The 14,964-nt window shown below is 44.9% G+C and overlaps 1 protein-coding gene across 2 annotated transcripts in view; it reads left to right on the top strand.

The window, feature by feature from the left end:
* Positions 1-14,964, top strand: part of PTPRR (protein tyrosine phosphatase receptor type R) — a 962,385-nt gene that overhangs the window by 123,841 nt on the left and 823,580 nt on the right. For both annotated transcript variants that reach the window (XM_078673920.1, XM_078673919.1), the window contains exon 2: positions 13,511-13,815. In XM_078673920.1, coding sequence (XP_078530046.1) covers positions 13,511-13,815 — 305 coding nt within the window. The remainder of the gene's footprint in view (positions 1-13,510; positions 13,816-14,964) is intronic.

Genomic DNA, 14,964 nt, shown 5'->3' with positions numbered 1-14,964 from the left:
TAGCCAAGTAGATCAGGTGTTTGCTGCATGTCTTGGCATCTGGCGAGGCCCCGTACCCAACCCTCAGCAGGCGGTCCACCCCTGCTGTACATACCCTTTGGCTGTCTGTAGCAGAACTGGCTGCAGGGCCTTGCTCATCGTGAGCGACCAACACCTGCAACGCAATTCCCTTGACCTTGCGTAGCAGAGGATGGCGGCAAGGCCTGGCCTCTACTGCACATAGCCTTTGACCATGCGCTGTAGGGGGTTGGCCTCAGTCCAGACCCTACTTCCGCTATGGCTCATGGGGCAACCCCACCCCACCCCTTGAGGCCAGTGGACAAAATACTTTTTGAGTTTTTGTTTTTGCAGAATTCATTAATCTGCTAGCGCAAATCCCGAGGCTCAGGAGGCCCAGGATTGAAGATTTCAGCAAAGGATTTGTGGATCCTCTGATAAAAAATGTGTTTTTGTTTGTTATTTTATTGCCCGGCAGGGAGAGAGGGTCCCTTTTGAGTCTCCACTTGGACATAGAAGTGAGGGGGTGCTCACTCTACCCTCTTATGCCTGTTCTCTTCATTTTTCCAAACATAGTCCTTGCTGCACTGTGGTGGGTAATGATGGCTGCAACAGACGTTTTTGTGTGATGTCCTGTCAGAATACAGTGGATTTACGAATTGGTAATTAAATCTGTGCAACACAATGGATGATGGAGAAAAAAAACTCCCTTGTCCAATGTTGTGCTTTTAATTTTACTAATTGTATTCACAAATAGTCATGGATTTGTGAAGGATCTGCGAACTAAATGTTCATATATCTCTCAAACTACACCTCTAACCAGAGCATCTTTTGAAAAGTAGACTTCTCAAAAATTACTTCAACGGATTTACACCAAACTAAGCAAAGTCACTTCCTAGTGTGAGTTTCTATCGTTGTGCTAAATTTGGTGTAATTGTGTTCAGCGGACGCTTCTGTATTGATGAACACAGAATCCTTTGGGAAGGGAAATGGAAAAATGGCATTTTTCGGATCCTACTTTTTCTTGGAACCTGCTTGACAGATCTGGGCGAAACTTGACACGAAGAACCCAAAGTAGATGTACTGTTTTTGGAAAGCTTCATATAGAATTCTGCAATGCACTAAAATTCTGAAGATAATAAATACATGCTTTCCTGTTGGTAACTTTGACCACTTCACACATGCTGTTGAGGTTCCGTGAATTCTGAACCCGTTCCATAAAGGTCATGGTTTCGTTATGAATTTGATATTAGCGAACCGTAACTAGTTAGTGCGGCAAGTATGAGTGTTTTCGTCATGTTAGACTGATGGATTCACTACGTATTTAGGGATTTCGTTCTGAACTCTTGGGTTCCATTTTGTGTATGGCAGCCATTTTGTGGTTGCCCTCACATAGGCCGATGACTGTGGCTGAACAAGTCCTTTAAGTACATGTACCTCCAGTTCGTGCTGACTCCTGTTTGACCTGAGTGAACTGACCCTGTTGCCTGAAGCTGACCTTGTTAAACCAGTTCCTGCCCTTTAGCTGATCAAGATTAAGGATCAGAGCACAGGACATCGTAAAAGTTTTATTGCACACAAATATGCCTTATCCTACTCTCACCTGTTTCTGTTCCTTTCTTTATGGTCTGTTTACGATTGGGATGTGCCTTTTTTTATTATGGGTTCGTTCGACCTGTCTTAAGAAGAATGTTGGGTTTGACCAATGATTGATCATGGGCCGGGTAACTGAAAAGTGGGTTTTACCGTCATGCGATACTTTGGGTGTGGATACATGTGAATGGACAGTTTGTAAATGTTAGGTATTTGTCTGGAATGTGAATGTGATTTTTGGCATAAAAAGGGATGACTTGCTTTGTAAAATTGAGCAGTCTCCTGAGAACTCATACCGTGATGACTTCTAGGACTTCTGTTACTGGCTGCAGCCAATAAATTCGATCTTTGACGCCACCATGAAGAGTCCTGTGTCTCTGTATTCTAAGACAGGTGGACCGGAAGACTTTGGGCGTGCCCCTGGCGCCGCTGGGTCTTAAATAACCCGGTTCTTCACTGTCACAGGAATTGGTTCAACTATAGACTGGTGAGCAGATCAGACCCTTATTTTATTTCTATTTCAGATATGATACAAGTTAGCCCCTAAAATCCCTGGTCCTGTATTCCGAGTATGCACAGATCTGACTGCAGGCTATCACTGTTTGCTATTCATTCTACCGCCCGCATAGCACATGTCCTAGATGTGTCCTTCCAGTTACTGATGACACACGACTGATAGGCTCTCACCTTAAGCGATGCAGGAGGCTGCTCGCCCTTAAGTGCCTGTTCGATGAGGAATAAATAGGCGAACAGCTAGTTTGCCAATAAAATAAGGCTTCTGAAGCCCAGATGGACAGCTTTAGAGCCTTAATAATGAGCATTTCTATTCAATAAATCGATGGCAGCGGCTTTAGTGGCACTAACACGATTGTGGCAGCTGTCAGGAAGTCTGAGGGACGGGGTTGGATTCGCTGTGCATCTCTGTGTTCATTTGAACTGTGAGCGCAGTGAGCGGAGGGCATGAGACAGTATGCTCAGCAGCAGCCTCCCTTGACGGTCCTGGGGCACAAATATAGAATTACAAGAGGGCTGGATCTTTCTAAGGTAACCTTCCACGCACCCTCATTCACATGCCTGCTACTGTTAACTTTATATTAAACATTTGTACATTTTTGGTATTTGGATGTCTATATTTTTTATTGTGTGGCTGCTATATGTATGAATTATGTGAAAGTCTGGCATCCTAGTTGTTACCGCTCGAAACCTGTTACTTGCAACCTTGTTGCACATAGAGAGTAGCATCACATAAGAGAGCCCTGGCAGCGACCACCCTTTTGGGCTACCAGGGTCTTCAGTGGTTGAATGGATGGAGCCGCCTTAGAAAGTGGTAAATGTTCGCTCGTCACAGGAATTCTAGGCATGCACTGCTTTCGGCTGGAAAGATAGCAGTGTGTGTTCATGTATCTAGAATAAGCAACTAAACGTAACACAATGATATACACCATGCAACAAATTCCACAGTTAAAACATAACGTGGCACATCACAAAACAGAACGCAACACAAACATTGCAAAACACTAAAATAAAGTCAGGTTGCAGTAATGCAACTCAAAAAGATAGCAGCACACAGACATCAGAACACATCACCAGCACAACAAAATGCAACACAACTGATGTGCACATTCGCTCTTGTCACAGATTACTTACTACAGAATCCTTTTTTTCATAGCACAGTCATAAACCTAGTATGTGGCAGGATCTGAGTGCAAGATTTAGGGGCAAGGGTGGAAAATCTTAATGGGCTTTGGAGGCGTCACTCTGCTACCCTGAGGTGAGAGGCAAGACGAGGAAAAGCACTGAGCAGCCGGAAACAAATTACCACTTGCTGCTTAGTAATAAAGTGGGATGAATCTATGTCTTTTTGTCCTAAGGGAGAAGGGAGATGGATTTGGATTTGGACGTGTCCTGCTGCGCATGTGCCAGAAGGGCAAAGTATTCTACAGCCTGCTGTCACGTGCTACGGCAGTGACATCATATTAGACGGAGTGGTGAAGTCCAGTGCCATGGATAAGGTTGCTTTGCAGCAGGGAGGCCGAATGGCACAGTGAGGTAGTGGGTGGCAACAGTTTGTTGCTTATCAGGGATGTATGACGTTACAACGCATACTTTTACCACGCCTACCATTACCACGCATTTTTTACAACGCAGGATCCATGACAACGCATACCATTACCACGCATGTATTTACAACGCATATACCTTTACAACGCATACAATTACAACGTAAGTATTGGTAAGTATATAATATTTTTTAATATTTAATTTAAATAAAATTAATATAATGTAATTTAATTTAATTTATTTTAATTTAATTTAATTTAATTTAATTTAATTTAATTCAATTAATTTAATTTAATTTAATTTAATTTAATCAATTTAATTTAATGTAATTTAAATTTAATTATATTTAATTTTTACACTGTACCCTTTTACCCAAAAACCCAAAACTGACCCTGAACCCAAAAAATACCCCTTTTACCCAAAAACCCAAAACTGACCCTGAACCCTAAAAATACCCCTTTACCCAAAAACCCAAAACTGACCCTGAACCCTAAAAATACCCTTTTACCCAAAAACCCAAAACTGACCCTGAACCCTAAAAATACCCCTTTACCCAAAAACCCAAAACTGACACTGAACCCTAAAAATACCCCTTTACCCAAAAACCCAAAAACTGACCCTGAACCCTAAAAATACCCCTTTACCCAAAAACCCAAGACTGACCCTGAACCCTAAAAATACCCCTTTACCCAAAAACTAAAAACTGACCCTGAACCCTAAAAATACCCCTTTACCCAAAAACCCAAAACTGACCCTGAACCCTAAAAATACCCTTTTACCCAAAAACCCCAAACTGACCCTGAACCCTAAAAATACCCCTTTACCCAAAAACCCAAAACTGACCCTGAACCCTAAAAATACCCCTTTACCCAAAAACCCAAAAACTGACCCTGAACCCTAAAAATACCCCTTTACCCAAAAACCCAAGACTGACCCTGAACCCTAAAAATACCCCTTTACCCAAAAACTAAAAACTGACCCTGAACCCTAAAAATACCCCTTTACCCAAAAACTGAAAACTGACCCTGAACTCTAAAAATACCCCTTTACCCAAAAACTGAAAACTGACCCTGAACCCTAAAAATACCCCTTTACCCAAAAACTGAAAACTGACCCTAAACCCTAAAAATACCCCTTTACCCAAAAACTGAAAACTGACCCTAAACCCTAAAAATACCCCTTTACCCAAAAACTGAAAACTGACCCTAAACCCTAAAAATACCCCTTTACCCAAAAACTGAAAACTGACCCTGAACCCTAAAAATACCCCTTTACCCAAAAACTGAAAACTGACCCTAAACCCTAAAAATACCCCTTTACCCAAAAACTGAAAACTGACCCTGAACCCTAAAAATACCCCTTTACCCAAAAACCCAAAACTGACCCTGAACCCAAAAAATACCCCTTTACAAAAAAACCAAATAATATTTGTAATAAAATAATATACTTACCAATACTTACGTTGTAATGGTATGCGTTGTAAAAGTACCTGCGTTGTAAATACATGCGTGGTAATGGTATGCGTTGTAATGGATCCTGCGTTGTAAAAAATGCGTGGTAATGGTAGGTCGTGGTAAAAGTTGCGTTGTAAAGGTTGTATACCGCTTATCAGGATAGGAGGCGGGCTGTAGGAGGGGTGCCTGGCTTCTAATAAATTTGCATTTTACAGTTTCGTACTGCATGGTTTCACTTTTTAAATTGTTATAAAGCAGACGAGCCTGTGGCTTCATAGGAAGCCTCATCTCATTTCTTGCAGCACGGGCCCAAGAGGAGGAAGGAACTAGCTGTGGGCAATAATAAATGTTGGCACACACTGATCATGTGGGGGCCCAGTGACCTGTTTAATCTGCCTCAGACAGATCCAGTAGACAGTCTTTCAGCTGGGAGCATGCATTAGGTCAGCAACATCACACTTGGTCTAACCGTTGTTTTTTATGCAGGTGAAAATCATGTAAAAAAGAATACATTAGAGTTGTACATGACCTCCTGTGGGGAAATTACCCCAAAACCTTTAGATTGTCCTCCTAGTCTTTGTAGACTCTCTCTGACGAACTTTAGGAAACTGGGCACCTTCTCCCTGTAAGGCAGAGGGAAGGTGTGCATGCCTGCCTTGCTCGCATTTGGGTTGAGGTGCGGATGCAATGCAGTTTTAGTGCTGTGCCTCTGTGTGCCCTGTAAACTGGTACCCCACATAGCCGGGTCGGGTACATCACAGGCTAAGTAGTGGGATGTAGCACTGAGCGTGCCACCCACCGGATACCTGGCAACCCTATATTGGGTCTGCCAAGGCAGGCCTGTGAGGCGCCATTGCTCATTTACACCTTGACCAACCCGGCATGTGTTATCCCCTATCATGAGGGCAACCCCCCAGGGATGCACTGATGGGCACCAAGGGAGTGGTGGTAGGCTGAAGGCTGAGAAGGCACATATGGATGGTCCCTGCCTGGGTAGTGAGGGCCCCCAACTGGGGTTTCCACAGCCTTAGAGTTCGGCCCTCCCTATGGATACTCCTGGAGAGTTACTGAATCTCTGGAGTGGCCGCAGGGTCCTCCACACATTCTCACTGTCAAATCTGTGGGAAGTACATGTGCCTTCCTACACAGGTTAGGAAGAGGTGCTGACGCTCTATTCCGGAACAGGCCAAGATGGCAACACCGGCCCTGATGTTGTTTCATATACATGTCCCGCCTGCCGTGGCAGGCTGGAGGATGCCCCCCGCACCTATGGTGTGGTGGATAGGTGCCCAGCCTGACATCATGGGCTGATGAGCATATACCTGCAATCCTGGTGTTCTAACCTCTGGGTCAGGCTGGCTGGTGCAGGGCTGCATCTGCGTACTTCCATCCATTGTGCTAGTGGAAAAGGTGATTCATTTGCCGGGAAGCTGGTCGGAAGTAGAGATATACTACACCTGTGTTTAGGACTCAAGAATTTTATCGCATCGCATTATCCTGCTATGGCATTATGAAAATAGTAACAGGCGACTGCTGACAGGTCTATCTTCACTTTAGAATAAGACAGACAGACTCATCAGACCTCCGATCGGTATGAATAGCTAAGAAATAGTTAGAGACTGACAACAAAGGAAAACAACAGATAAAATAGAGAAGAAATCTGACGTACCTGTCTCAAATACTAAGATCAATATTTTAAATCTGAAGACACATTTTTTCAAAATAAGTGCTAATACAGGACGGCAAATCATAGCTCCTAATCTAAAAGGATGAAGGGCGATGTCTGTGTAGATTAGTGAAGAATTCAGTACAGTAAACCACTGGTACAAAAATCCTGAAGAAGGCATTTGCCTAAAAGCGTTGGTATTCTACAAATCACTACCAGTGTTGGCATATACAGCTTTAAAATCTTCATGTTAAATTGTGTAACAACTGTACAGATTATGAGGAATGCAATGTATTGCTTGAACATTCATTGCATATAAGATGGTGCATTCTTACTATATATGAATATTTACTTCTTCTAGGTCACTCTTTAATCAAGTTTATATATGTGGATCTAACGAGTGCAACAAGTGTTGAAATGTATACTTATCTATGCTTTGAAGCTGTATAAATCGAAATTATTTATATATATATATATATATATATATATATATATATATATATATATATATATATATATATATATATATATATATATTTTCTATTCATAAAAACAAACAAAAAAGAACAATAAAATCAACAAAAAAAATGTAATTCATGTGTTATAATGTGTCTTACATTGTTGTGTGTCTAGTGTTTTTACAACCTTTTATAGTAAATCAGCACTGAGCCTGGTGCATGAACTTTTCCAGTGAACTAGCGGCAAAGGTGCCTGGTCCGCTGTTGCGGGCCAGAAGTGTTTAACCATACCCGTGAGGGGTCCACCCATGTCTGGCATGGCTGAGCAGGGTGGTGTGCACACACTGGCACCAAAGATGCTCGGGCCTGGATAAGGCATGTGCCCAGCCTGTCCTTGCTGCATGAAAGTGCATGCACTCTTCCTATCCGTGTTAGTAAATGGTGCTGATTTCATGTTCTAAAACATGGGCAGATCTGTCATTGCAGACCGGTGGGTGCGCACTGGTGGCTATTGTGTGTAATCTCCCAAGCAGATTGCCAGGGTCGGCCACTGTGAGTGTGCACCCGCACCTATGGTGCCCGTGATTGTGTCCCTCTTGCCATTGCAGGTCAGGGTGCGCAATAGTACACATGTGCCCAGGTATTGAGGAATGCCTATGTGTATTTTCCCTGCCTATGAGGCCTGCTCTGCCCATAAGTTAATATGGGAAAATGGTTGACAATACTTCGCACTGCAATTATGGATTGCAGTGGAGCAGCCTTATGATGTTTCATATCAATGGATTTGCAGTGCCAAACACTTTACATTGGTAAAGGTGTTTTGGCATAACTCACTTAGAAATGCAACTTATAGAATATGTACATTTCTATGCCCCAAAAGTCTCAGAGACCATGGTGTCTGCTCCAGTTCACACCAGGAGTCAGAGGAAGCACATTTGTGCATTCCCCAGGCGACAGCCATAAAACATGGGCCTCCCACTGGAATGGAAGACCTCTGCCATTTGAGACCAGAAAGGGATAGATTGAACATAGAGGTTGTGACACTTAGCCTCTAGAGGCCAGATAATGGCTCCACTAAAGATTAAGATATGCATTCCAAGGCCCCAGGGCAGAAAGACCTACAATTTAGGGGAGACTTCTATGGTGCAAAGGGTAAACCCCTAAGCCACCCCGCCTTCAAAGACACATGACAGTATAACTAAGGTTGCCTTCCACGAAGAAAGGGTGAGAAAAGCTTGTGGGGACTTGGGACCTTAGAACCCGGACTGTGTAGTGCACATTTTCAGAGGACTCTGTTGTGCACATGGAGGATAACTGTCCAGATAGGGACAGGTCTGGGCCGAGGATCTGCTGAAGTGTTATGCCCTGAAGTGGGCTCGATGATGGGACATCAAAGATCTCCCCTGAGGGACCTACACCATCTACCTGTGACATCTGGAGAGTGGTGCCCTCTCAAGTGCCCACCTCGGCTACTAAATCCAAACTGGTAGCGTAGTGTGAGCTTGGACTTGAGACTTGTGTTTGGAGACTGGATTGCCTAGTGTAGAGCCCCAGAAATCTTGCCCCGCATCTGAGACGTGCAGTTCCTATACTGCATGGACTGCAAAACTCATAAGTGTCTAGTGGTGATAAGCGGATTCACAGGCTGCGGAACCCCACTTGGCCTGTTTCATCTGTTGTGCTGCATTTTTCTCATGTGACATGCCAACTGCAGGCTCATTGCGTGCACTTTCTGATTCACAGGGTGCGACCCTCGAAGTGCGGGGTGCGAGTAGTGCCTCATTCAGCCCCATGTGGATCTGCAGGACTTGATCCTTTTTGTGTGTGACAGGACTAGTGCAACCTGTATCATTGTGCACTGGACATTGTGAATCATTGCCAGAGAAGTACGGAACTGCAGCTCTTTGCTGTCTGTGATTTACGGGAATACCGTACCCTGCAGCGGACCAACTGTCCTCTCCACACTTGGCCCCTCCCAAACACATTGTGGTGCCAGGTAGTAGTGAGAGAGATTGACTGGGTTGAAGAAATGCTTCTGAGACAGTTAATCAATCAATCAATCAATCATAGCATTTGTATAGTGAGCTACTCACCCGGAAGGCTCTCAAGGCGCTTGGGGGGGGGGGGGGGGTCTGCTACTGCTCGAAGAGCCAGGTCTTGAGTTGCCTCCTGAAGGAGAGGTGGTCCTGGGTCAGTCGAAGGTGGGTGGGGAGGGAGTTCCAAGTCTTGGCTGCCAGGTAGGAGAAGGATCTTCCTTCAATAGTGGCTCTTCGGATGCGAGGAACGGCGGCGAGGGCGTGGCTGGTCGATCATAGCTGGCGGGTGGGAGTGTAGAAGGTCAGGCGGTTGTTGAGGTACCTGGGGCCCAGGTCATGGAGGGCCTTGTGTAAGTGGGTGAGGAGTCGGAACGTGATTCTCTTGTCGACGGGGAGCCAGTGAAGGTCTCTCAGGTTTCCGGAGATGTGGCTGTGGCGGGGGATGTCCAGGATGAGTCGTGCGGAGGCATTCTGGATTCGTTGGAGTCTTTTCTGAAGTTTGGCTGTGGTTCCAACATAGAGGATGTTCCCGTAGTCCAGACGGCTGGTGACGAGTGCCTGGGTGACCGTCCTCCTGGTTTCGGTGGGGATCCACGCATACGCAGGGTGTTGAAACATGACGACGAGACGGCGTTGACTTGTCTGGTCATCGAGAGGGAGGAGTCCAAGATGAAGCCCAGGTTGCGAGCGTGGTCCGTTGGCTTGGGAGCGGTGCCCAGGGCAGGGGGCCACCAGGAGTCATCCCAGGCGGAGGGTGATGATCCCAGGATGAGGACTTCCGTCTTGTCTGAGTTCAGTTTCAGGCGGCTGTTCTTCATCCATTCGGCGACGTTTTTCATCCCTTCGCGTAGGTTGGTTCTGGCGGTGGCTGGGTCGTTTGTGAGGGCGAGGATCAGCTGGGTGTCGTCGACGTAGGAGATGATATTGAGGTTGTGTTGGCGTGCGATGGCTGCGAGGGGGCTCATGTAGACGTTGAAGAGGATTGGGCTGAGTGATGATCCTTGTGGTACGCCGCAGATGACTTCGGTGGCCTTGGATCTGAATGGGGGCAGGCGGACCCTCTGGGTTCTTTCGGTGAGGAACTAGATGATCCGTTCCAGTGCCTTCTCTTGTATTCCGATGTTGTAGAGACGCTGCCCCAGGGTGCGGTGGCAGACCGTGTCGAAGGCCGCGGAGAGGTCTAGGAGGATGAGGGCTGCTGTTCCCCGTTGTCGAGCAGGGATCTGATGTCATCTGTGGCTGCGATGAGGGCGGTCTCGTTGCTGTGGTTGGCACAGAAGCCGGACTGCGAGTGGTCGAGGGATCCGTTCGTCTCGAAGAAGGCGGCCAGTTGACTGTTGACGGTCTTCTCGATGACCTTGGCGGGAAAAGGGAGGAGCGACATGGGACGGTAGTTCTTCAGGTCGGTGGGGTCCGCCGTTGGTTTCTTCAGGAGGGCGCTGAGTTCGGCGTGCTTCCAGCTCTCCGGGAAGGTGGCGGTGATGAAGGAGGTGTTGATGATGTCCCGGAGTTTGGGTGCGATGATGGAGTCAGCTTTGTTGAAGACGTGGTGGGGGCAGGGGTCGGTTGGCGATCCGGAGTGGATGGTGTTCATCACGCGGGCGGTGTCCTCGGTGCTGATCGGAGTCCAGACGCGGAGGGTGGCGGTTGGGGCGTTGGCTCGCTGGTGGGAAGCGTGGTCTGTGGGTCAAGAGACTGCATGACTCCTTTGTGTTTTGAGACCTTTGGTGAACTTCCCAAGTGGTTACTAACCTTTCCCTTATTTATATCTACCTCCCAATTAAAACTGTTACATGTTCCCACTTAAAATCATAGGACCCAGACTAGTTGTGACTTTGGCCACATGCTGCCCAGTGTCCGGGAGGTGGGACTGGTTATCTTCCATCTGGGGGTACATGACAATAGGGGTGAACTTAAGGGTGGAAGGAGGCTTGGATCACGGAGTCTGCAAAGGGTGAGCCATATATCTGCTGGGTACCAGTAGCATTGCATGAGGGTGCTGAGTGCGTATCATTATGTAAGAGCGTGCCGTAAGGACTGGCTGATACCTGTTACACTGCATAGTAGTGTGGAGTGAGTGGGAGTGATTGTGTGTGGACCACCTGTGATTCACAACACTGGCCAGGGTGCTGCCTTATATGTCGACTGGTGCCAAAAGCACAATACCTTTTGACAGTGGGTTCTCCCACATTGCTTCACCTGCACTGCTGCTAAAAAGTGTTCTATGTTTTGTGTATGTACATAATATTTATATTGTTCACTGCATAAGGGTGCTCTCGCTCAACTGGGGGGGGGGATTAGATTAGGAATTGTCCATAGTGTGCATACTAGTGAAAGCATAACAATATGAGTGGGTCTAGTACTGCTTGTAATATTTCCGATTGTGTTTTATGCCCAAAGGTAAATGATGGTCATGCTGTAATGATTGAATATCTGTGTTGAATATAAACATTTTTACATACGTTCTGTCTGTAGTCTCAATTGTGACGCTCAGAGTATTTATCGCAAGTGACGTCTGTGCCTTTGCTTTACACACTGCCTCTGTAGTGAGCCTGACTGCTCAGTGCCAAGCTACCCAAGGGTGAACACAGGTTATACATTGAATGTAATCACCTGCCCTTGACGGGAGTGGTAGTTCTGCCTGGCTGTGGGCATCCCTTCAGCCAACCAGATACTGCTGGTTCCAAGAGTTAGAATATGAAAAGGTCTCTTCAAAATTAAAAAATCTGCATTTCCTTAACACACAGAAGCGTTTCACCGTAATGCATCTGATTTTGTTTGCTGCATTTCTTAAAAGTGAGAGTTTTTAAACATGAACTGAGTAATATTCCGCGCATGACCCCATTACTGATGAAAATGGGATCAGTGCCTAATTTATGCTGTTGGTTACAGGTGGGGGCCCCACCGGCACTTAGTTTTTAGGACTTGTACTCATTTTGCTAGTGCTGTGAGTAGGCGCTCCGATACATTCCTTTTAAAGTGGAAATGTCCAGTGGCAGCATGTCCAAGGACCATTGCTCAATGCCATGTATTGAAGATGCAGCACCAGTGTGCATTAGGCATCTGCTGAGCTTGGGCAAGACGTGTGTCATGCAGCACGGGCACAGATAGTACTATGCATGTAAAAGGAAAGTACTGTGCTGCTTGTCCTGGTATTCTCCCTTCCCAGGACACTTGGCAGAGTTGACCCTTCCGGTGGATTCTGTCCACTTTGTGCCATTATTGTGCACAGAGCAGCCCAGCAATGGCCGAAACCTTTTGGAAGGGGGTTATAAGTAAAACAAACGTTTTGGAAGGGGTTTATAAGTCTTCTTCAATTAACTCCCATCACCCATAAATTAATAATGCGAGGGGACTACATAGAACCAGCCAGGACCCAACATCGGTTAAGCTGCATTAAACCACACAAAGCCCAGCACTTAAGAAGCCCATTGACTGACAATCTAAGGGTCTAATTACGAGTGTGGCAAACAGGATTACTCTGTCACAAACATGACGGATATCCCATCCGCCAAATTACAATTCCATTATAACCTATGGAACTTGTAATACAGCGGACGGGATATCCGGCACGCTTGTGCTGGATTATCCCATCCTTCACACTCATAAACAGGCCCTTATTGTCTGAGACACATTTAATGTATCTCTCCCCTAGTAACAGGGTGCTGGAACCCTATTTACTAGACGCACTTTATCCGATAATAAGCCCATGTCACTTTACACGTATTAGTACGTTAAGCGATGGATTTGGATGGTCCAATTTTAAATTCACCTTTTGTTGTAATTGAGTAACATTGTGTCATTATATGTGTACTCAGGGCGGACTTGTTTTAATGCGAACACCTGTTTTAATTTTCTCACAAATATTCAGATATATATTGCAATTATTTTAAATAATTGGCACTAAAGAACATTACTTACTTGTGTCAGAAGTCCCCGTGACCCTCTACACTTCTAGGTGATGGAAACTAATGCCTAAAAGTGAAATTCCCTCATTCTAAATGTCATTTTATATAAGTTTCAAATTAACCGGCAAAAAACCCTAATATGTTGGAAAAAACGTTTTATTTCTAATCCCCCCCCCCACCCCGATGGTGACATGAATACTCTTTTTTTTTTTAATATTGAAGTTACCAAAGATACAGATATTACAAGCTCACTAGAGTTGTCGGTATATTATGCATTCTCCTTTGAATCGTTTTTCCTCACCTGGACAGATTATATTAATTTTATTTTCTTCAACAGTTTGTTTTTCGGGGGATAGTGACCACTTCTTGGCAATTCAACAGAGAAAGAGTGAAAGACCACTGTTCATCTATCATCGTGTACAGAACATGGAGAAAAGTTTGCAATCTAGACACGTGGTAATGAACAACCAAAACTCACATCCTCGCTTTCACTCCAAACTGAAGATGCTGCACCCTGGGGGTATTGCTAAATCAACTTTTCCACGATCTGCCTATGACCCGTCACTCAACCTTTTAGCTGTAAACAACGAAGACTCCGAAATTGAAGAGCTTTCTGTTCCAGAAGCCAGTGTGATTGTTGTGGTAAGTGCTGTCTAATCACTTTGACTATAGTATGTCAACTGTAATCTGTTTTAGCACAAGTTATGATTTTACTGTGTTTGTTATTATTAGTCTAAAAGCACCATATTATAGTTTGGGTTCTAAACAAACAACAACTTTAAATCGATAACATTGATTGAAGACTTTGGAAACAATGACACATTTACAAAAATACAAGTGAAGCCTTTTGAAGAAAAGAGCACTGGCCCTTGTCACAATGGCTTTAAATGTAAGTGTATGAAAAAAATGTCCCTTATTCGGCCTGCATGGAATTCACTAAAGTATTACTGACAGGAGTAAATACTTTCAGAAATATGAATTTCTCTATTGCAAGTAGGTAGAAACCCACTTGTGTGTCTCCCTCTCAAAGGTTAGGAAATAGATATCCCAAGGCACAGTTTGCCTCGGAGTTCGAGACCAACTGCAAATATATGGGCATTGCTAATACTCTTCTCCGATCGCTACCCACCCTAGAAATAGCCTGAGGTTCACTCCTGCCAAGGGCTGGAGTAACTCCTTTTTTGGGATGGAAGGAGAACAGCTCCCCAGATTCACTGCTGGTAGAGTGGAATAAACAAAGGTAAGTGGAACAGGACTATACTATTGCTGTTGTGCAGAGTTCTCCCCATATGGAGAACTCTCCACAGGAAGAATATTACCTTTCAGTATTTTTCATTAAATAAAGTTCCATGTCTTAGGGCTTGATTTAGTTTTTAGCGGAAGGGTTCTCCATCACCCTTAGGATATAAAAGGATTCATAGTTCGGCAGACGGGATATCTGTCACCGTTGTTACATAGTAACCCTTCCACTGACAACTAAATCAGGCCCTCAATGTTTCCGGGTTTCACTATCTCCCACCAATTACACTGCAGTTAACAGTTAATTTTTGCTATTTATGACTAGTTGTGCAAAATGATTAGAAGGTACATATTATTGATCAAAATGTTAATAATATTAAAAATTGCTGCTGAGTGTTTTGTTTTCATTAATATAACATTTTTAGAGACCTATAGAGAAGTACAAGTCACCAAAATGGAGCCCCATCCTGCAAGGGGCAACCAGTTTAGCCCAAGGTGTATGACATATGGGAAAGCCTGTCACTCCGTCATCACAATCTGCGGGGGTAGCAT

The sequence above is a fragment of the Lissotriton helveticus genome, chromosome 1_1, assembly GCF_964261635.1.
Source record: "Lissotriton helveticus chromosome 1_1, aLisHel1.1, whole genome shotgun sequence".
Classification (NCBI taxonomy): domain Eukaryota; kingdom Metazoa; phylum Chordata; class Amphibia; order Caudata; family Salamandridae; genus Lissotriton; species Lissotriton helveticus.
The sequence above is the reverse complement of the archived record's forward strand: the minus strand, read 5'-3'. Positions and strand labels throughout refer to the sequence as shown.